Genomic DNA, 24416 nt, shown 5'->3' on the forward strand with positions numbered 1-24416 from the left:
AGAGTGAGGGAAGAGATTTTCCCTATCTTCACTTCACTTAACCTTCACTATTCTACATTATGGAAATCTGTCATGTAATGTGTGGTAAACAGGAGATTTCTATGGCTTCCTTATTAGTAACGTCATAAACTAAAGACAAATATTATCTCTTTGATGTGGTCGCCCTTATAAAACCCTCACTGAAAAGATGTGTGCACGAATAGATTTACAAAAAATTATTAAAAACAATGGTGGCGGGCGGTAGCTAATAAGAGAACGGATTTGGAAGAATTTTCTTTGGAATAATTTTCACGAATTGCGGTTTTCGAGTCAATAAATCAAATTTTACAGACATTAGAAATTAGAAGATAGAAGACGCAAAGTTGAATAATAAATTTGAAAAAAAAACCTGTAAGAGGGACGGAATTCCAAGAGTAACCATGTCGCTCCAACGAGTAATGCCGCTAGGACGCATAGAACGCTTAAAAAATAATTTTAAGGACTTCCTTTCCGGAAAAAAGAAAACCACTTCAATTATATGGACACTAAACGCTGAAAACTTACCTAAACAGTAAAATATAGAGCCGAAATCGATATGATTCGCAGCATGTGACTTCAGTGCACTCAGACAAGTACCATGCCCCACATACTCCCATACTGAAATAAACAACTATAAAACAAAAGTACGAAGAAAACATAATTAGCAGCAAAATCTTTAGAAAATAAAATATTTCGATCGATGAAAGGGAAAAAAGAGATGGAAGTAACATCGGAAATACGACTGGAAACTCTTTAAAAAAAAGCAGAGATTTTTTTCTAAGAATAACAAGAGGTGAAAATCAAATGACAGGTCTGCATGGAGGGGGAACGAAGCAAACCAAATCCGAAAAAAAATCACATCAGAAGAGACCGGAAGCATCTTGAAAAATGTTTTGCATTATTCACGCAAAATGCATCCCGTTCCTATGCAAATCCACAATCGGAAAATGTCCGAGACAAAAAAAAAAAACACGCCAAAGCTTTGATGCAGACAAATTTACTCGTTTGCTTAGATGCTGCATGTATAGTGATGCGTGCAGAAGCAGCAGAATGTCGATGATAATATGTATGGGACATGTGCCACGGCTGGCTGGGAGAGAAGTGTTGACAAATAGCCGGAGGGCAAAAATCCAAAGCAAAACAACCCAGCGAAAAAAATAATAAGCACTTGATGGAGCAGGCTTAGGAATAAATAAATGTGGAGAGAAATATGAAAAGATTAGGAAAACATTGCTGTTCCTGGAATAAAAGTTCTGAAATTCCCATCAGTCAGCAGGAAATTCTTATTATAGAAAAATTCGAAAACAATCGATAAGCAGCACTTTTAGTGCGGACCGCCTGGAAAAAAAAACACATCCCAATACGTTAGCGGACCGGCCCTGCCTAACGCCGTCTTCCCATGAGGGCAGCGGGCGACGATGAGGCCAAGCGGAAGGCGTCACCGTGCACATCGAGGGGAATTCTTGGATGTCGAAGACACTAAGGACAATAATCTTTATACTTAGCTCTGGATAGTTACCTGTCAGTTATATCTACACGATAGCTGAGCATAAGCTTGGATCCACGGCTGGAGAAAATGATTTCCTCCCGAAATATCCCAAATAACAGCGAATAAACGGACAAAATCAGAGAAAAATGCAAAAATCACTATACTTCCCCTCTAAACGCGTTACGAAGGAAGGAATCCAGCATTCTTCGGGAAGCTGCCCAGTTGTCAACATCGTCTGTGTGGAAATTTAATAAAGATCTTGAAGTTGTTTACAAATACGAGATGTTCTTTCCAATTGAGTAAATAAGCGTCAATAAAATTATCTCGCTAGAAAAACTGCAGCTATTCTTCTTGTTTTGTGGAGTGTTTCTCGGAAAAAGTGAGAAGAAAAAGCGTCAGGTTGATAGCTTCAGAGATCCTTTTTTTAAAAATTTTCGAACGTTTCCCAGACTATCCCCACTTATCTTTACCAGATCTGGGAACAGCTCATTTATTAATTTTTTTTTAAATGAAGAAAACAACTTTTCCCACTTCGTACCATAACTCTGAATAAATAAGTGATGATGTTGCAATAAATCTACTACTGTATGGAAAACGAGAACTAGTCCCAACAATTTTGTTTTCTAAAAAAGCAAAGGATTCATGCTGTTGAGTTTCACATTCTATGAGATCCAATAAAATCATGTAATTCTTACATATTAAATCCTATAAAATGTCTCTAGCGTGGGTAATAACGGTAAAATCCCACATGACTTGGAGAAAATAACTTTTTTTTAGTGGTTCATCGCTTGATAACATGGTAAAGACGGCAAGAGTGCAAATTTGGCAAGAAATATTGCTATGCAGACAAGCTATTCGTACTTTTTTGTATAAAATTAGAATTCTACCCTACTAGCTGAATTTATAATCCTTCTTGCTACGGTATTTCATATTTTCCTTTCGCTTTAGAATTTCTCTTAAGAATATTTAGTGGTTGGTTGTTTTTTTTTCTAAAGACGGGGAAAAATTGATGGAAACACGACAACACGGTATATAAAGAAGCGAATTTGCACAAATTTAGCGCGACAGCCAGCGAGTTTCCTCAATTTTCTGGCGCTTATGCTTCTCCAAATTTAAATAAAGTGAAATAGTGACAAAATTTTCGAGAATGACGGCCGTCAGTTTTAAGAGCCTCCTTCAAAAACACTAAAATCTTTCCCTTTCCCAAAATGCGGTGATGGTACACCGCTTCTAACGAAATACTTTGCTATTTCAGTTTTCAATGGCCCAAAAACAATACAAGAAAGAAATTTTGGAATTGTGGATTTGTTCATATTACTCGGGCTACGCCAGCGGGAAGCGTTTGGAAAATTCTCCCAGAAATGCGGAAAAAAATCCGATAAAGTGGATATATTTCTCGCATTCATAATGAGATTGAATAACAAGATTTATGGATCGTGTTTTATCCAGAACATCCATTGTGGAACTGATGGACGGGGCGTTCCAGGAAATTTCCTCACAATTTCAATCTATTTGCCTCTGAGGAAACGTCAGCGGCAGAACGTCGACGAAACGCACCACCACCCCTGCCATGCTAAATTTCTAGAAATTTCCTGCTTTATAAAAAAAATCTATTGCGTTTTATTAATTTTTGCATTTTCTGAGAAAATCAACAGCTTGATGTTTTTATTAAAAATTGATAATTAAGATTAATTAATTATATAGTTAAAAAACAAAGAAGAATAGAAACTCATAGCATGGAGGATTATGAACTCAAATAATACTTTAGTACCAACCAAGAGCATCAAATATCTTTGCTCCAAATATCTGCGATTTAAAAATAACTATAAAAGGTAAATATACACAGATTTCCATGTAAACATGTATACATGCTATGTAAATATGTAATAAAAAACAAGTTAAAAATTACTAGAGTTATGCAAGTTTCTCAAAATCTTGAGAGAACTAAGCGACTTGAAAATATTCCTTGAAATATTTTGAGCTTAGCGATGCCTCTTAGCTACACGCTTAAGGAAATAATAGATCTCCATGGCTAGAAATCTAAATTGGAAAATTCCCAGGAATTCAAGGAAGAATATTGACAAGAAGGAGAATCTCACGGACTCATCAAGTGCAGTGAAATGTGTTTTTAGGGCTTTCACATCCATCACCACTGGAAAATAGTCGGTCGCATCGCATCTGCTTGTGAAATCAACCATCAATTACATAAGTTTCCATTATTTGACATTTTTCGAAAAAAAAAGAAAAAAGGAAACTTCATTAAATTTCAAAAAAAGGAAACTTCATTAAATTTCAAATAAAGGGAACTTCATTAAGAACGAGCAGCTGAATATTTCGAACGAAGAAGAAATCTACGGTGGTCTAAAAGAGGTTAAATATTCAAATTTTTAGACTAAAATGGATTCATTTGTGTTCACGGATTGTTTGGAATTAATTTTTTAATATCTAATTCCCTCTATTTATCCATACATGGGATTCGACAGGAATGAAACATAATGAATCCTCCATATTCACTTTCGCTAAATTGTCTCCTATCTGTCTTGTTGCTGCTATCACTAAGCGGAAAAGATGGTCCTGAGAGGAAACGTTTAAGAATTTTCTTCTTGAAAGAACTAGTGCAGCCTATTAATCCACTGCTGCTGAATGAAAAATGTGGCTTTTCCTGATCCTTCAATCTATGGACTATCGAAAAAGGATTCGTTTAGGTGTCCATAGAGCATTCTCAAGGCAGCTTCGGAATGAAAATGCTTCGCACCGGGGCTTCCATAAGCAATCGAAAATATAATATACGTTTTTCCCGGTTCGTTCTCCATATAAGCGAGATGGAAGCGAGAAGAAACGAGATTTAGTGATTGTGAGAAACGGGAGCAATTAGCACGAAAAGCTTTGTGTCTTTTTAAAATCCTCGTTTATTTGTCTCTAAGCTTTTCTGCATGCATGGATGGATGAAAGAAAGATGAAACATGTTCCTGCAACGAATTGAGTAGGTGGATCTATGTAGATTAAGGTAGTAGAACTGTATCTGTTCATGGTGAAAGCTCTCCACACCATATCCATTTCTGAGCAGGATGAAGGCATGATTCTAGGTTATATATAGCGCGCAGAATGAAATATGTCTTGAGTGAGAGAAGTTGGAAAGAGTTATGGAGTTCCGTAGCCGAGCGCGACAGGTCATTAGCTATTCTGGATTTATTTTCGGGATACGTATTGAAGACCGCAAGACGTCTGTATAGGTTAAGTTTTCATCTTAAAGGCATCACCCCAGAAACTTCGTAGATCATGGAGAGTGGGTAATTCCGTTCATTTCTTCCTAATTCCCGTAAAAAACGGCCCGGAAGATGCGGCGAGTGCACACGGCTGACGCGCTCCAATCGAACTCATAGCAGAAAATAGCGCGCCGGATCGCTCAAAGCCGTATCTTCCGGGACATTTTTTACTGTAATTAGGAAGAAATGGACGAGATCACCCTTCTCTCCATAATCAACTATCCCGTATACAAATACTCCACCTGAAATCCATACCACCTCAGATTCATGGGGTGATGCCGTTAAGGTAAATCAATAAACCTCATAGGAAATGTGAGAAATAGAACTACGTTGGAGAAATTAAACTGGAAAAAATAAGCTACAGTAATCTTGGCAGGAGCGGGGAATTATTCCTTAATAGGTAGTAACTTGGATAGGATCGACCGGGGATATCGCTGCCACATTCCACCGGCCACAGCCACTGCTAATCAACAATGGAATCCTAATCGTCAACGACAGCAGAATATATAGCGGCAGCCTTGCTTGGAGCTTGAATGAAATGAATGAATGAATGAATGAATGGATGGATGGATGGATGGATGAATGAATGAATGATCGAATGAATGAATGAATGAATGAATGAATGAATGAATGAATGAATGAATGAATGAATGAATGAATGAATGAATGAATGAATGAACGAACGAATAGGAAAGCAGAAAATAAATGAAAATAGAAAATAAATAAATGGAATAGAAAGTAAATGAGTAGGATATATGAAGGCTAGCGAAACTAGGCGGTGGGGTCGTAATCCAATTTCCATCATTTTATATCGTAGATCATTTCTTTATCTATACTCGGAACAGGATCTTATTATTCCTATCGTTCGAAACAAATCCACAACTGCTGCACAAACATCTTATTTTATGATATTTATTTTTCCTAAGAGGAATATAATTGTTTTTGTAGGGAAAATTTCCCTACGAATTTTAAGATAACGATGTTCAATGTTGTTGACTCTGATTGCTGGCAGACATCCGAATCAAAAATGTCTCCTTTGATGTGGTGGTGGTGGCGGTGGTGGTGGTACGTGTAAAACTGCAACGGGGCGCTCGTAAACAACTAGCGGACGAAATTTCTGGACGCATAAATCGGTGCCTTCAGCTCACCAAAATAGCAGCACCACATTACGAATCGCGTCCACGAAGTAGTTTTTTGGATTTGTGCGATCGAGAAAACGGCAAATTTAAGATTAGGGATTGAAATTCGTAAAATTTTCCAGACATTAAACTTTAGCAACAGCGAAAAACACAATAGTGCTGGAAAAATTGCGAAGTTTAGAACAACTATCTAATCTCCAATTAATTTCCGGATGAAAAAAAAACTTCTCTACACAATTAATATGAAGTAATTGAAAATGATCAGACAGAGTAAAAAAACATCGCATCCCTTGCTGCATCAAATCATCACGTGATCTTAGAAAGAACGACCGATCCCTAAATTTAAAGAACTGTATAAGGTTCATTAAAAAAATATAAAATAGCTAATATATGTTAGTATAATAAATACATACAAAGATAAGAAAATAGTTAAATAATGGAAAAATACAATAAAATGCAAAAGTAAAATAAAAATATAAAAAATATTTTAAAAAGTTTAAAAAATAAAAACAAAATTTAAAAAGATATAAAATACAAAATACAATATCCAGGTTTTTATTGCGGTTTGCAAATTGACACAAACGATCCGTAAACGCAATAGACGCTCGGCACACAACTATATCAGTGAAATGGCTTCTACCTTAGCAAAGATATGATCCATGCGGGTTTTCAGCTACCGGAAGATGATCGTTGAGAGCGAAATCCGCAAAGAATCCATGGACAAATATAATATCTTATTTTTATTACATATATTATGTTTAAATAAATATAAAATATGTGATAATAATGTAATAAATATAAAATATAATTATGTATAAATATAAGTATGCACTATAAATATGATATCTATAATAAATATGACACCGATATTCTGTCACTAACACTAATATTCCATCAGGTGCTTTAAGTACAGAGCTGAAACCAGGAGATTCTGCAATATCCACAGATTGTTATGAGTGCAATCGTATGATCAAAAGCTAATCGATCACTCAAAACAGCTTTGAACGATCGAGGGTGTTGTCGAGAAAAAGTTTTACACTGAACATGCAAAACACCTCAGCGGACACAAATATTCGAAGTAAATTAATATGTTATTTATACTGGTTTAAAAATTAGCTTTTTAGAAGAAAATACGAATCAAGAAAATTGATAAATTCATTGGAAAATTCCTTAAAGTGAAAGTCTATAGATATCCCAGACTTCAGCACGGCTCCAGGTCCAAGTCATTGATCTGAGTCTTACGAATTACTCACCTGGCAAAAAAATTAAGCTTGGAAAATTCAGTGAAGACGAGTTTGCTAAATTACTCTTACTTATTACAGTACTTATAGGGTGTATAAATATATATAAAAATCTAAGAAATTAAAATAAGGTAAAGGTGATAATAGAGGTTGTGTTCGAAAAAGAAAACAAAAAAAAAAGGAATCATCAAGCTCACTAATGTGACCATCTGAGAATTAAATGTTTTCATCCGTTCATTCTTGCATTCACTGGATCGTCCTCTCTAATAAATTTTCCAATCATCCTTCCAGTGCAAAATTAAAGTAAAAATGTGGAACTTAAGAAAGAATTCAAATGAGTGGCAAAAAACTAGGAAAAATAGGTTTTCTAATTTTTTTCTGTTTAAATTCCATTCAGTTAATCCAATTCAATTTTCCAGCAACCCATTTAAATTCTTAAATTTCGAAAAAAAAAAAATAGTGCAGAAATGTGTTTATTGATTGCAACCGTATTTTTGATGTTTCCAAACTACAGTAATCTATTGATCATTACTGTGTAGGATAATTGATTTCCTCCAGGACCTATGTATAGAGAGCATATCAGCACATACCTAAGCTCAAAAATCTTTCATACACCGTAAACATAGTCATAGATCATCGCTGTTTGATGGATATGCGAATACAGAGACGATCGTTGTGCGAAAATATTTTTTTTATTGCTCCGGAAAGCCATAATAAACTCTGAGCGATCAAAACAAAAATTCGTTAATTTCCTCAAATGTGCATGATATCGCCGTATTCGGATAATATGAGTAGGGATGAAGCATGTCAACTATGTTTAAGGAGAAAAATTACCAGAACAAGGAATACGACAGCTTTTCTTTTACTTTAATTTGAGAATATGGATGAGATAGAATGAGGAAGTTGGCTTTTCAACAAAAATTTGCTGCTGCCGCCGTCGAAACAAGAAAATAAAAGTGTTTCTGATTTTTGACAGCGCTACTTTGGGGCATTTCTGCTCAAACAAAGCTGAAGAATAAAAGAGAAGAGAAATATGTCAAATTTGTATTACTGTAGTGATTTATTATTATTATTATTATTATTATTATTATTATTATTATTATTATTATTATTATTATTATTATTACTATTATTAGTATTAGGATGAGAGAAATGTATCAAAATAAAGTCCATCAACGAAGTTAAAGTCGTACTGACTCGTCCACTCGTCCTTCCGGAAAGAGTGTAATAAAATCCCGTAGGTCCCAGGACAAAATTAAAAAATTAATGGAAAAATGGAGAATAGCGGAGAAAGTAACTAACTTTCCCTCAAACGCATATATGGCGGGACATATGTCTACTTGGGCGACCGCCACGCATCTGCGGCAATTCCTACGTTCGTTGAAATGACGTGCACTTCCTCTGCGATCTATTTTTTCCCTTTCTAACGCACTCTGATTGTGTCGAAAATTTCAATAATTTTCCGGTCATAATTTTTAATTCTGTTATACTCTTATAAGGCTGGTTAAACGAAATAATTCGCAAGACACAAATTCACTAAGTTGGTGATCATTGCAATAGCCTTAAGAGGATTTAGTAATGCATAAGGCTGGATGTACCTCATAGATCCAGCATCGTTTGTTAGAATTTTTATAGATGAATTGGAGCGTAAGAAAACTCCTTTCAGGATAAAACAAAGCAAAAAATTTCTTAGAGTAGCAGCTGGAAATAGGGAATAACTATGATAAGAGGAAAAATGCCGAAAGTATGCAGTGCTGAGGTCTTTCTCATAGACAGCTGGAAACGTTGTTGGACAAACTTTTCTTACTGTGGAAAATTATGAACCTTGCTCTTGTAATCATTCTGCCGAAGACGATCCATCACAAAAATAAACTTCCGCATAAACCACCGTGTTGAATTTCTGTAGAAACATGATGCGCTACAGTAACCACGACAATCCTTCGCCAGAAAAAGAAAACAAGAAATCGGATTGAGGATTGATTGTTCCTATCCGTTTTTCGGGCCACGTATTACCATGGTTACTGTAGGTTACTGTACGTCATTACAGTCTACAGTCTCACTAAATGACTCGCTATTGCTTACTTGTTATTTTGATTGCAAACGATAATAAAACGAGAACCAACCGTTCAAGAAACCGAACGATGCAATCACACTAAAGAGATCGGTTGAAACAGGAATTATTGAATAAAAATTTCGGAATATTTAGAAAAATTTTCTCACAATTGAATAAATTACATTTGAATGTCATGAAATGTTTTAAAATTTATTTACATCACAATAGAATACAACAATCTACTTATTTATATTTATTTACAGTTTATTTATTTATTTATTCATCTAAAATTTACATAAAAACTACATTAAAAGAAACCTTGCGTAATTTCACCTGACGAAGATGAGAATTTGCTAAGAAATATTGCTATGACCTGAGTTGTTTAATTAAATGAGATTTAGTCAAAAATTTTTTTATCGAGAAGTCAGATTACTCAAATATTTCTTAAAACATAGAGATTACTAGGGTTTTTTGATGTTCTTAATCTTTTCCAGTAAATTAAAGAAGAAGGACATCCAGTCCCCTAGGGCGCTCTTTGTTACGATTAACTTGTGTTTAATTACGATACTTTAATTTTGTCTATTAACGTTAAGGACGAAAAAAAAAAGGAAATTTATGTAGGACTAAGAAAATAGACGGCTAAATGGGTAATTTGCCATGATCTGAAATCGAAATTGCCGCTATCCTTCGAATAATAGTATCCTTTCACTTACTTACCCAACAGGAGGTAGGTACATGATTTATTCACCAGGAACCAGTAATTATGGATGACTAGGAAAACATTTTAAAGGGTTTTCGCTTTATGAAGTACACAACTAAAGGTTAGCCACAACCTAAAGCATGGTTAAACCTCTCACATTTAAGCTTCAAAAAAAAATTTTTTTAAACGACCAGTCCTGCTAAGTTTTTGGAGGCTACAAGTATGTTTATATTTATTTGAATTTATGTACATTTATTAGGAAAAAAAAAGATTGGAAAACATAATTATGTGGGATTTACAAGCCATGAAAAGCATCAGTGTTAGAAAATTCATTAGAGGAGCGTATAAGTAAATTATAGAATGGAATATGGATATGAATTAGTTCCTCCCAATTTCAAATTAAAATTTCAGGACTGTAAAAAAAAGGATTGTGGAAGAACACGACCAGACGTATAAAAATGAATGAAAAACAGTTTGAAAAATACTTAGAGGAGCAATCAATACGTAATTCACCAGCAACCTGTATTGTTTATTCATTTTATTTATTCTTTATTTTATTTGTTTTCTTTAAGTTTTATTTTTATTTATTTGTTTATTTAATCGCGCCATTGCACTATCGCACATTTACTTATCTCATCGTATTTATTATCTATTTAATAAATCCTATAACCTCTCTTAGATTCGTAATTTTTTTTACTTTGGCAAGGATTCAGCTCCATTGAGCATCATTTATACAGCAGTTTTTCCGTTGCTGTACAGTGTAAAAGGGAAGAAACTACTGTATTAAGAAGAAAAACCGCCCGAATAAAAACTCTAGGAAGCAACATAGTTTAATCCCGAACAAGGAGAGCTCGCACCTACAGCGGGAAGAGTTTCTGAATTAGGAAATTGATATTTGTTGGATTTTTCAAGAGTTTCCCTGACCATCATGCGACCTCTTTCTGTTTGTTCTCAAAATTAATGAGAAAATGGGATTTGAATTTTGCGCAATATTTCTGATATGTACATAGTCACAAAATCCATGATCTTGAGACGACTTTCCTCCTAAAAAGCGAAACTTTCGCTCAGATATAAAAAACAGAGTCACGATAGCCACCAGTGATGCGCTATCAATAAAATAAAGAAATAACGCGACAGAAAAAGATATTTAATTTATATTATTGTTTTTATTTATATTGAATAAGGAAAAAAACTGTCTGAACAGTCTAGCTCTATTCTTGTTTCTGCACAATTAACATGAACTAGAATAGTCTAATCCACTTAAGAAGTACAACTGTGGGGTGACATCGGAAGAAAGCCATCCTCATTTCGCATCCTAGCAAAGCAAAGCGTCAGCAGTTTCTCGTCCACCTCCAAAAAGAACAAAAAACACCGGGATTTTCTCTAGAAAGAAATTAAAAAAAAAACTTATCAAAAATCGAATCCATCACATCCGCATGCTTCACTGCATGAATCGGAACTATTTTTTTCCGTAGCATGAAATTCGTGTGGAATTTATTTTAATTTGAAAACATTTCTCTTCCCATTCTCTTACCGCTCGATGCAATTATTTTCGATGAGACATCGCAACGGCTTACCGCTGCCGCAAATGTCGTCAACACTCCGCTTAACAACTGACAGTTGTTTTTCGTGGATGATCGCCCGAATATTTATCCTCGTTATTCCATGTCAACTATAAAAATATTAGGTGAAAAAATGATCAACGGCAGTGGTTTCTGGAAAATATGTAGCATAAAGGACATCTTTTACTTTACTTTTCATAGTTCTTGCGAATAATTCGAATCGAATGATCTCACCGATCAATCGATCAACGTCTTTTGTTAGATCACTTTTTGTCAGTAGGACGAATATATGGCTAACCGCCAATTTTACAACGTCTGAACTGCTAACAAGTGGTTAGAAGTTATTTGAGAAATTTTTATCGGTTATTTCGTGAAAAAAAAACTCCTTCCAAAATGACTCCCAAATAAGGATTATTTCCATAAGGATAAGATAAGGATTATAGGGTTGCCCTGGAGCTCTTCTGAAGGATCGAATTTCTCGTGAAAAAATTGAATTATCAACGGGATTTGAGGCCAGTTTCAAGGATTTGGCATAGATGGAAGAATTTGTTGTTTGAGGAAATGCGTTTTCCACCTTCCTTCAATCAAAACAAAGATTTTCTGTGGAAGAGGGAACGGAAGAAGTATAAATCAGAATATTTATTTACTTTGCCACATAGCGATCAGAAAAATAACAAAATGAGTTCAAAATCCGAGAAGGAGGGGAGAATCTACACGAAAATTTTGTCCTGGACCAAGAGGTGGTGAAGGGAGTTGAGGAGAAATATCAATGGATTTTAATCCCTTCTGACAGACAACAGAACAGCTCCATCCTTAAATTCTCGTCGAAGTGCTGAAGGTTAGTTCTTAAAAATCTTAGTGAAATCCTAAACATCCTTACGAAAAAGGCAATTTGTGGACAGCCGAATTCACACGGACCGTAGTGGTAAGAGGCTCCCGAAAAAGAGTGAAGCTGCCTGAGGACGCGAGAAAATCTGTTTTGCAAGCAGCGCCAGCCATATCCACGCAAAAACACAGCCCATCTGCGGGCTGGAGAGTGGCGCTCGACAAGCTCGGCTCCGACACAACCCATCACTACTCCTCTGCACAATCTCTCTGGAATTACTCTCGAACCGGCCGGCCGGCCGGACGGATGGCAATGAGGTTTTTTGCTAATGCGCGAATCCGATCAGTGTGTGTGCTCGTGCAGCGTCGCTTTCGTTCGGATACGAAATGTATGTGCGTAGGAGAGCACTGAAAAATTCGAAACGAACACGAGAATCGGTCTCTCGGAAATTTGAGAGCGTGGAAACCAGAGAACGGATGGAATTCGAACTTTGCCAATAACATAGCATTTTGTGTTTCCTCTGGAAAAAAAATCGGATAACAGGACGACATTGAGAGATGAAAAAATTAATGGATCCCCGGGAAATATATATAATAGTATAATAAGTATAATAAATATATATAATATATAGTTGCAAAGAACTTACCGATTTTTATATTTGAGTAATAGAAAGTGAAAGAGAGAGAAAGAACAAAAAAAAAAAGGAAAAGAAAAAAACAATAAAGGAAAACAATTTTTTTACCAGCTAAAACTCTCCATGCGACAGTCCCAGCGATCAACCGTCATAGATAAATGTAATAAATAAATAAATAAATAAATAAATAAATAAATAAATAAATAAATAAATAAATAAATAAATAAATAAATGTGCACTAGAGATATGAAACGCAAAACATTGGGAATATTCTGAGTTTGTGCTTAGTGCATGACAACTTGCTATTGTGCACCTTAATCAGCAGAAATTTTAAAGGATAGCTCCCGAAAATTCTAGGATTTTTAAGAGGGAATAAGTTGGAACGGCTCTTAGAATTTTAACATAACGAACGTAAAATCCAAGAATTTCTTCCATTCCAATTCCAAGTTTTTAAATAACTAATAACATAATAATAAATAACTGATAGGTAAATAAATAAATAAATAAATAATAAAGAACTAAACTGAATAAATGACAATAACTTTTTCAACTCAATCTTTGAGAAACAAAGAATGAAAAAAGGAAGGAAAAAAGAAAGAATCAAAGAACTACAGAGCACTTAAATTCTTCAAAGGGTTCAATTCACTAGAAAAAAAAGCTCGAATAAAAGTATATAGGATAGATAGACAAGAGCGGAAGATTATAGCAAAGCAGGCATCGAGTTTTGTCCTTAAAAACTGTGGAAGGATGGTGGGAAATCCTCAAAACTAATGGCTAATCCTCAAAACAATCCTTCTCCTCAGCAAAGCAACGAGAAATTCACAACTTCGGAAGCTAATTTAATGGGATTTCCACGAAGCGACTATAAAAACTATAAAATAAACTATAGATTAAAAAAGGAATCTGTGATCAATGAGATCCTGAAAAATGAGATAACTGGGACGACTTCTTAAACTCCGACTACATAGATCTGACAACAGCATCGAACAGCATTGTCCTAGGATCCCTCGTCTCGGAAATTGTAAAGTAGAGCGACGTGACAACACTCGTTGAGCGCTCGAAGTTTCCCGGATCAATGAAAAGAAAACAGCTCAGGAGTGGCGGAAAAAACCCCCCAGTAAAGAAAACAAAGCAAGTAGATTCATGGCATTAGTGAAGTGTCGATGTCATAAAACCATTTGTTAAACACACTCTGCACTTTCGATGAGCTAAACGACAAAGAAGCAGAGCTAGAGTAAACAGCAACACATCATAGAACATTTCCGCGGATAATGATGCCGAGATGAGAGCAGAATTCAAAGAGGAAATTTTGAAATTTTAAACTCTCCATGAAATCCATCAAAAATTATCTCTTATTAATTTCTTGTGAAGAGAACACGCGTAAGACGTAAGCACGTCCAAATTTTTGATCATTTTACATCGTATTAAATCTACTGAACACCTAAAAATATATTATCTAAAGAAAGGTGTAAAAGTACCAGTACAGTATCATATATCAGAATGATAGACCCATATTATGAAAGGAATCCAGCAGTTCCTTCAAATTTTCACATAGTTTTGCTCTTTCGTTCCTATTTCTCCCCAGAAAATTTTGTATTACGGTGAAAACTTGAAAAATTCTACAAAAATCAATCGCTGCTGTCCTTCTGGACCTCTACAACTCCTTTTCTCAAAGGTTTTCATCAAAGGTCTCTTACTCATCATCCTACCAACCTAATGGAAATAATATATGCTAAATTTAAAAGAGAAAATTTTACAATGAGCTAATTTAGAAGATACAAATACTTTTGCTGTTTTATGCTTATTTTTCTGGTAGGGATTCTAGAAAATCGGCTATGAAAGTTGTAACTGATGAGAAACTCCCCTCTGTGGTGATTATTTCTTCTCTTTCAAAAAAAAAGACCGACTCACTTAAAAATCTCTTTAAGTTTCTAGGCAGAAGGCTCGAGCTAAAGATTATCGAAAAAAAATATGGTGTAGAAATATTTGCAGAAAATAGTTAGCCATTTCTAAGCTGTTACAATGTTTTAAGTTTAGTAGAAATGGATTTATTTCATCACGTGCTATTTGTTCTCTGGAATTTTTCGAGGAAAACACTGTGTAACTGAGGGAAGGAACGATTCGTTAAATTTGATGCACTCTTCAAGGACAAATTAAAAAAAAAAGATTTCTGGATTGTGTCGGATCCGGCCAGAGGTTCTAGGCTACTGTGCATATCTTTTCGAATGTTCCTATTTTCCTCTTCAGTATCTTCTGATAAGAATGCTGAAAGTTGGGTTTGAAAAAAAAAATAGAAAAATACAACTAAATTTAGAAAATTTTCCTCAATTATTGTCATGAAAAAATGTAGGTTATAAAAAGGATAATGTAGGAAATATAAATAAATGTAAGATTACTTCTGTTACTCGGTCTTTGAAAACCAGTATGTAGCTACGCACCCGTAATTTCATTATCCAATTTTTTTCTCGTTTCAATAAAAAGTGAAAATCTCTTCCAAAAAAAAAACGTTCTTTTAAAAGAGAATTTGCTTATTTCGTACATTTTTTCATTCCCTGATTCACTAAAAAATGCAAGTCCGTCTAGTATGGACAGAAATATTCTTCCGACGCTTCAGAGGTGCGTGAAACCAGGTGATTCTCGCTTTCCCGGACTCATTTCGCATCCGTAAATTTTTTAAAACACATTGCACTTTGAATAGCTATTTAGATTTCGATTCATTTCCCTCAAAAGTAAGAAAAACCTCGAACTGCCAGCGAATCCAGACCATGGCAAAACAAATAGTCAATCTTAGGATCCGACATCTGGATTGCAATCAGCATCAATCACTGTTTTTCCTAGTACAATATTTTATACGTTAGCTGTAGAGCATAGAGAACACCATAGTGCTATTAAACTATAGCATATGTTGCGAAGCTTCGCTATTTTATATCGCTAGAAAAGCAGCAATTGCTGCAACAAAAAGAGAAGCTGGACTGAATTTTCGGCGACCTCATTTCTCTACAAAAACTCCCGTAAGTGAAAATACAGCCGAGGAATGAAACCACAAATTTTTTTTTCTACATGTTCTATTGTATTTCTGTTTTCCTTCTGTTTTTGTTTTTCCTGCATTATTGATGCGATTTGGTTTGGATAAGGCGACCATAAATTATTCCTGACCTTTCCTACTAATTTATTTAACATTTTTTTCAAGCTATGCTTTTTCACTTTCTCAACGGATAGAATTTCGAAAAAAAAATATTAGTAAAATAAATAACTCCAAGAGAGACATCGACTTGTAATATATTGCCTTAGCATTTCTGCAGCGAACCATCCTCGTTTCAAAATTCAAAGCTTCTCACTTGTTTTTTCTCGGTTTTTGTCACAATATGGGAAAAGGAAAATTGAAAATAAACAGAAATATTTTCAAAACAATTTTTAAAAAAAGTATGTTCTGAACAAAGTTGGCCTGGTTCAATAATAATTGAAATAACTGATAGCAGAGATTGCGAGATATATGTGCACTTGGATTTCCCCTGGAAAGAACTTCAAGAACAGGAAAAAACGGAAAGCTAGCAGAAGTTTCAATCGGTTTCTGGATGGGTTCATTTACAATAGCATTTAACAATTGGTTATTCCATAAAAATTCAATAAGCACCGGATAAGTTCAAATTTGCACCTTTCTTTTACAAAGAATAAAATTATTTGACCACCGATTAGAAGTCTAAAGTGATGTCACTTAGCTGTAAATTAAACTTTCACTTAAGTTCACAAGAGTAATAAGGTTACAGTACTTTAAAGGTACAATCGCTGTCAGAAGCGTAGAACTATGGCAGTAATTAATTTTGGTGAGCACTACATACATATATGTAGGTAAACACTAAAGGATATCGGAGAAATAAGATATCTTAGCCGGGACACTCATAAAATAAATATTCACATCTAACCAAAATAGATTTGTAAACTAACCACGCCCCTGTCGCGAATATTTCCGGAAAGATTCCCTTCGCTTAAGGAAAAACATCGTTTTCTTCGTCGACGCGAAGTGAGTTTACATGAATAATGGAGATGGTTCGTAGATTCACGACAGCATTTAGAAATAAACACGTTTGCGAAGAAAATTCAGAGGGAACAAATGCGTTTTTTTTTTCAAATTGAATTATTCCTTGAGGAAGTTAAGGAAGTTAACTGAAAACGAATTAATTTATTAATGTAGATCTTTAAGGATTTGAGCGAGTCATAAACAGCACCCACAGCGAACGATTCCAGACTAGTATTCCAAAAAAAATCATCATCGGTTAATTATGTTCCGCTACTAGGGAATCCAACCAAGGCTGAGGCAAAGGGAGAGTTTACGGTATCATCATGTTACGGTACATCCAAAAAAAAATTGGAAAATATTCACATGCATATTGATGTGAACAATTGGCGAACTATTATGAAATCGTCGAAAATCTCGTGAAAAAATCAATTTCTGAAAAATTCATTCATTATTATTACGTAAAATAATTTGACTCTGCAAACTCTCTAACCATTTGACTTGAAATTCATGCAGTTGACTCGCAATTTGACCTCATTTCCTGCTTTACTCGCTATTTTGAAAGAATTGGTCTTGGTATTCTCTCTGAATTAGTCCACATCATCAGATCTTCTCGATAGTGGAAGAGTCAGACTCCCCTATTTTTCAGGATACTGATCTTAAAAGAAAAACATTTCACATATATTTTCCTTAATTACGTATGTTTTCCCTCAATTATCTTAAAAACCACAAATTCTCATGTGACATATGTGTTTCGCGGAGAAAATACGACATGAGTGCCTACTGAATCAGGAATCAATTCATAATTCAGGAATCACGGCAGAGCTTATGTTTTTGACACCATGTCGACTCGGATTGCGCTGCTCATTAAGTAAAAATTCGTCCTTTTTAGCTTGAAGATTGTCGAAAGATTGGAGAACATCTGGATTCAACGGAAAAAAAATTGTAGAACATTTCCCATTTAAAGGACAAAAGTCGAGTTTTCCGCCAAAAATAGATCGCAAATCAGCAGAATTCCGAGTATGTGAAAGGAAAGTTCCACAATGTTGTGGAAAAACAGAAGAAAGTGGTCAATTCAAAAATAATTTTTGGCAAAAATAAATAACATACTTCAAAGTGAATAAAAATTAGAATAAAAAATAAATAATATACCAAAAATAATATACCTACGATCTAAAACCATGTTGTCAGTTCATAGATCGCTCTCATCCAGCTTATGATTATGCAGTCGCAAGAAAATCCTAGACATAGAATCCTTTTTATCGGTTGTACTCGAATTTCGGGGGAAGGGGAAATTCAACGTTACGGAAGAAAGTTTTCAAATACACTTCGAATATTCTCTGAAATACGCATCAAAAATTTCAGGAGCTAACACTTCTTTTTGTATTATTCAAAATTAAAAGATTTAACTAGCACATGGTATCAAAGTTCGTTTTCTCTGGACAATATGAGACTGGAAAAAGAGGTAGATGCCAAATTCAACGGTTCAATAGAGAAAATCCATGTGACTCCGTTTCGTTGAAAATATTTTGCTAGGATGTTAGATGTAACTTCCGAACATATTTTTTAGAGTTAATTAATCTTCCTTATTTTAAGCTTCTAGCAATTTTCACCGAAGCTCAGAATATATTTAATTAAAAATATCTGAAAGCCCTTTGACAGTGATATTTTTCTATTCCTGCTGCTGCGGCTTTCAGACCACTTCTGGATAGATTTTTTTCTCTGGTGGATAGGATTTTTAGTAAATTCATTGTACTCTTTTGTCATAAGAAATTAGAAGTGCTAAGTGGAGTGTGAGAGAAGGAGGAAGAAGGAGAAAAAAGGATAGATAAACATAGAAAGGAAGAGAGAGGAAAATAAGCAAGAAAAGTGTTGCAAAATTTGAAAAATTGACTTAGTATCGTTGATCTCTCCATTCGAGTAAGTCGACCATTATTCATTCGATTCGATCCATTCAAAAACTGTAATAAATGTTGCGACATGACCTCAGTCGAATGTCCAACAGCATCACTCCTAGGAGAGTGCATTCAAATTTCTAACATCAGCTGTTTTAGCGGCATGCTTACGAAGAGGGAGGATTATCCAAGAAAAAAAAAGTTTTAGAAATTTATCGACCATGTTGCTGCCATCTGTCAGAAGGCGAATCCTCGAATTAACACAAAAAAAAAACATTTTAGCAGGTATTTTTCCCGCTCATCCGCCAAAAAGTTATCAAAAATTATCGAAAAAAGGAACAGTTCAGAATGTTACTGTATTAACATTTCATGGTACGCATTTTCTACGGGATCACCTATCGGTGATGTGTATTTCAGCAGTTTCAACAATTTCATTTTATTTCAGATTTGTATTTATTTTATTTTATCGGACTTCCACCTAATAGAAGAAGTGGCAAAAACGAAAACCAAGGGACCATCTAGCAAAAAAAATCGATTTCGACTAATTTCCAATGAAACTCTCACAGGATTCTATTACCATGGGAATACGAAACCAATACTTTGCCACCATAATCGCTTAGAAAATATTCTTTGAAAAAAATGATTTGTTGAACGATAAGCTTAGATGGATGTGGTTACTGGAAATCCAAAGAGATCTTGTGAAAAAAAAAGAAATCCTTGGGAATGAATCCTTGGATCTCGGCAATTTTCTGAGAAAATAATGTTAGAATGAAATTTCTAAGTAGTTTACCAGGCAAACTAACTTACTCCTAGCTCTTAGCTTTTCCATCTATTGAATTATGCGTTCAGGATGTTTTTTTTTTCGAACGAAATATGGATGCTGCCGTAGTGCATGATGTCACCGATCAATATGGAAAAATTGCAGCCTTTGTGTTCCGTTAATGTAATTCCGAATACGAACGGAAAATTTGCGCAAATCGTGCAGAGAAAAATTGAAAAAAAACTTATTCAATTCATTCAATTCCCTAGTGAATAGATGGAAATTTTGGAAAATGTCGAAATTCAATAGAAGAAGTCAGGTACTGCTCAAAAAGATGGAATATTTTTAAAAATCCACTTGCAGTACGAATAACATACGATTTGAAGCAGGGCAGCTACACAAGCGGATAGAAATGCCTCTCTAAGTCTAAAAAAAATATTTATTTCTAAGTGGAGAGTATTTCCCAGAACAACTGAAGATATTCTATCCAAAAATTTGATGGATTGCAGGGGAGGCAAAAACAGAACATCTTTTTTTTCCAGAAAATGTGGAATTGCGTGTCACTCCAAATCGTGAGCGAGAATGAAATTATCAATTCATCCATCCCTATGCTCAACCAGCTGAGGAGCCTCAGCTGGGTTTGTGCTCGGAATTCAATCGAAAACACTCGGAACAAAACAAAATAATTAAGATTACTATAAAGTTAAGTAATAAATTGAAGAGAGAATAGGATAATTTCGCTTAATTTTGCTTGGGTTCGTTCTGGAGGCCACGAAAACCAATAAGAAATAACAACAAAATTTTTAAAGTGTAGAATTAGATTGATTTCTGCAGAGTTTATACCTAGCGAATTCGCTGCGACGCGAGCGAATCGCAGGCGACAGCAACGAGATTACGCTGAAATGTTACAAGGGTATCTTGTTCTAGTATAATAACTAGTTCCAGCAGATATTAGCCTCATTCTTCTTCACTTTTTCCTGATGAAATCGAGTTATACGCACAGTAACCCTCAAATATAATACAGTAATATACAACTCGATTTTTTTTTGCTAAACAACATTAATTCAGCGAATTTTGAAGCTAACTACCAATTTTTTTGCAGGCAAAAATATTCAAGCGTAGTTCGATAAATAATTAAAGTCAAAAATAGCCGAAATTTTTAGAAAACCCCACTAAATGTCGAACACTTGAGCCCTCGAGGCAGCCGTCCTCTCGGATAAACCTCACATGCTAATACTCAGGACTTTAATTTAGCCCACGACCTTCCAGTAACACATTTCTTTCCAATTTGCATCCCCTGTGAATACATTTTTCATGAAAAACCTTTGGTTTTTACAGATGTACATAGGAGTTGGCTATTTTCAATATTGTTACGATAAGATGAATTTAATTCTTGTTCTTGAATTCTTGTTATCAACTATTCTGATTAGAAATGCATTGAAAAATAGCAAAAATTCTTGCTTTTTTAGAGTAGGCGGTATTCAAAAAAACGGATATTTATGGACATTTGTGGAATTTCCTCGATCGATCCTTTGTTCTTCAGGAAGATATTTTCCGGGATTTTCCAACAAAAGCAGAGAAAATTCGGGAATACTCCGTAAACTTTTGAAAATAAAGTGTACATGATTAAATTTCAGTTGTATTTTTAATAAAAATTTGCCACTTCTCAATCACGATGTGCTGATTTCATTTACATCTCACTTTTCTTTTTTTCTTCTTTTTTTCCTCAAAATGTAATTCTTTTGATGTTCGTCTCTTTTCACTGAGGTCGCCATTAGCCACATAAATTCAAACTCGACCCAATAATACTAACTAATAAAACAGAAGTTATTAAACATTGCCTCGGGCAAGATTATCCTCCCTTTTTTTCCGGAAATCCATTCTCTCATCGCATTCGATTCGTGTCCCCAAAAATATTGGTATTCCCCTCTCGAACACATCAGTGTTTACTGTCAAATCCCAGACAACCGAATTTTTTCATTTATTTTCAGGAACTCATCCACAATCTCCCATGTAAACACTCAGATGTTACCTTGAACAACACAGTCAAGAGCGATCGCGATGACACTCCCGAGAAAATGTACTCAAATGAGTCATTTAAGTAAAGAGATCCGCTTTCATTGTGGATTAAAACAACAATGAACAAAACTGCTAAAATCCGGAATTTTGAGCAATGCTTGAATTTTGTGAGCAAACAGAAGGGGAGTGATCCCTTCTTGTTCGAGATTATGTGGCAGTTTCTGGCGAGAGAGTGAGAGTTAATTAGCATTTTAAAAAAGAAGTATTTTATACTCAGGATAAAGGATAAAGTTTCTGGCGTTAATCAATCCGCTTGGGATGCGCCCTCACGTTCACTTCAATTCAGAATCGTTTGAGGTTTACGAACGTGTATCTGGCCTATACAATGACTTGCGGTGGCTAGCCGATGTGTCAAGTCAGTGTTTTTATCCTCCCAGACAAGTCTGGTACCAATTTGTCGACCCCGGAGGGATGAAAGGCTTGGTGAGCACTAAGGCGGATTCGAACCTCCGATCGATCGTGCAGGAAGCGGAACCTCTAACCGCTACACCACACCCACCAAAAAAGAAGTATAATTTTAAGAAATTTTAACTAAACACGAAACAGATTCAATAGATTCCACTTTCGTTTCATCGTAGTGATGATTTGATACATTACTTTGCTTGCGGTAAACAATCTCGCATATCGCTTCCCGCTTTAGCGCCGCTAATTACGGGGCGGAGCCGAAAAACGTACGCGTTCGTACGCCACGAGATTACTACAACCTACAACCATAATGAAATGACAAATATTAAGTGGAAATTCGAGTAAGCCAACGCATAAAGAAATTTTTAAGAATATTTTTAGTTGACAGTTGATGATTTGAATATATGAATAACAATAGCTGAATCCGACCGTCTGATGAATTTTATGAAGAATTTTCAGGTAAAAAAAATCTGACGATTTGTAAGCCGAGACTCAAGTTTAACGATAAACCGAACTTTCCTATGCTCGATAACCTCATCAAAATGCGTTGAACTGAGCCGCAATAAGGTGAAATTAACCTCTAAAGATCGACTGATAGTAAACTGTGTTCGGGGACCTTAGGGTGACGAATTTCGTTCATCTCGAATTCATTTTCGAACTAATTAAGTGAGTGAATCAAAAACGAAAGGATTTAAAAGGAAAGGCAGAAAATCAAGAGGCTCACTTGGGCTCATTTACAAAAATTATGTATAATATAATGTATTGTAGACATTATGTAACATTTAGGAAAAGTTCCAATATTTTACGTCCTCGGACATGCGAAACTAAAAGACGAACAGGGATGTTAGTTGAGACTATACTAAAACTAATAAAAAAAATATGAAAAAACTAGTTCCCAATAAAGATTTCCTTCCGGAATATTTTCTAAATTCCTTTCGTGAAGAAAAATATGATGAGACAGAGAGCAGCAGAAAATCCGATAAGTTGTCATGAGTAGTGATCAAATCTCTAGTATAAACAGCCCGAATTCATTTTATTTTCCAAATTTATCAGCAGAAAATGCTCCGAGGACCTAAACAGAAACGACCTATGTAAATAACAACAAATCGATAGCGTGGATGATCTGGATAACTTCGGACCCTGTTCTGTAATTAAGCATTTTCAACAGAATAGCACAGCGCGGGCAATTTCGATGAGCCTTCAAAAGATGTGATAAAAATAGAAGAAATCCAGAGAAGTTTCTTCGTTCAATCCTCTCTGCTAGCACTGTTCCATCCATAATTGCGAATATTGAAGGAATTCACATCAAACATCCTTTTTGTACTCACACAATAAGAGTGAATTACGGCGAAGTCCCCAAAAAATGTATCCTAGCTCCTTCTGATTGCACCACTATCGAATGTCCGATGAAATTGAGCTAATAGAGTGAGGGGAGAAAATGAGGGAAGAAAATGCGGACGTGTAGCTGGTTACTATCGAGCTTGCATAAAATATAGCTTATTCCTTCTATAACTGAATTTTTTTCCGGAGAAGGGAAGGGACGGAATAAAATGTGTGGAAGTCGAAGTCTGAATGTGAATAATAATAAGAAATGTATAACTGAATTTTATTTCCCTTTTTTCCTAAGATATTTTTCTATAGAAGGTCATTAGATTCAATAATGAAGTGGAGACTGCGACTATATTGTCGTGACTATTAGTCTGGATCCATACATAGGTGCTTCCTTCCTGAATTACCTTGTACATTTACGCAGGCTAATTCAGGGAGGAATCTGTTGAATCAGAACAGCTGGAAGCAACGGGAACAAAATAAGAAAAATTCTTGAAATATTTGAAAACCGTGAAAACTTGCATCTGATCGGAGATGTGCTGAAAAGTCGCTGTCGAAATCCTTGACAGCTGATCATGATCCTTGTTCTTGCCCTGGATTGAAACTTACACCTCCAAACTTTGCGCACTAATTTGTTTGAGCATCGCCCAGCATGGATTTTAGAAAAAATAAAATCCAGGAAGAAGGTAAAAAAATATAGAAATGTGCTTTAAATTATTTGAACTTGAACGCTTCAAATCAACCATACCTGTTCGAATAAACGAATATTCGAACAATCAACATTGAATCCGCATTGTGTTGTATGAATTGGACCTTTTCCTCTAATGTATACTATTTTTAGAGGAGTGGCCAAATGAATGAGGACCAGAAAATTCATGGAATTATGCAGATAAAGAATCCGGAGGTCAATTTTTACGACCCGAGCATGCATAAATCACATTTTCAAGGGTTCATTAGTGATTCAAGGAAAAATTGGAGTGGGAGACGCATAGCTACGGCGTCCCC

General features: G+C 35.2%; 1 protein-coding gene across 1 annotated transcript in view; it reads right to left on the reverse strand.

Annotated features, from left to right (window-relative positions):
• The window catches only part of RB195_020804 (uncharacterized protein), a gene marked incomplete at both ends in the record, with an annotated part of 38876 nt that overhangs the window by 8512 nt on the left and 5948 nt on the right, over positions 1 to 24416 (reverse strand). Inside the window, 2 exons of the mRNA XM_064189276.1 lie at positions 389 to 460; positions 544 to 636. Of these exons, the coding sequence (XP_064045157.1) occupies positions 389 to 460; positions 544 to 636 (165 nt within the window). The remainder of the gene's footprint in view (positions 1 to 388; positions 461 to 543; positions 637 to 24416) is intronic.

The sequence above is a fragment of the Necator americanus genome, chromosome II, assembly GCF_031761385.1.
Source record: "Necator americanus strain Aroian chromosome II, whole genome shotgun sequence".
Lineage (NCBI taxonomy): Eukaryota > Metazoa > Nematoda > Chromadorea > Rhabditida > Ancylostomatidae > Necator > Necator americanus.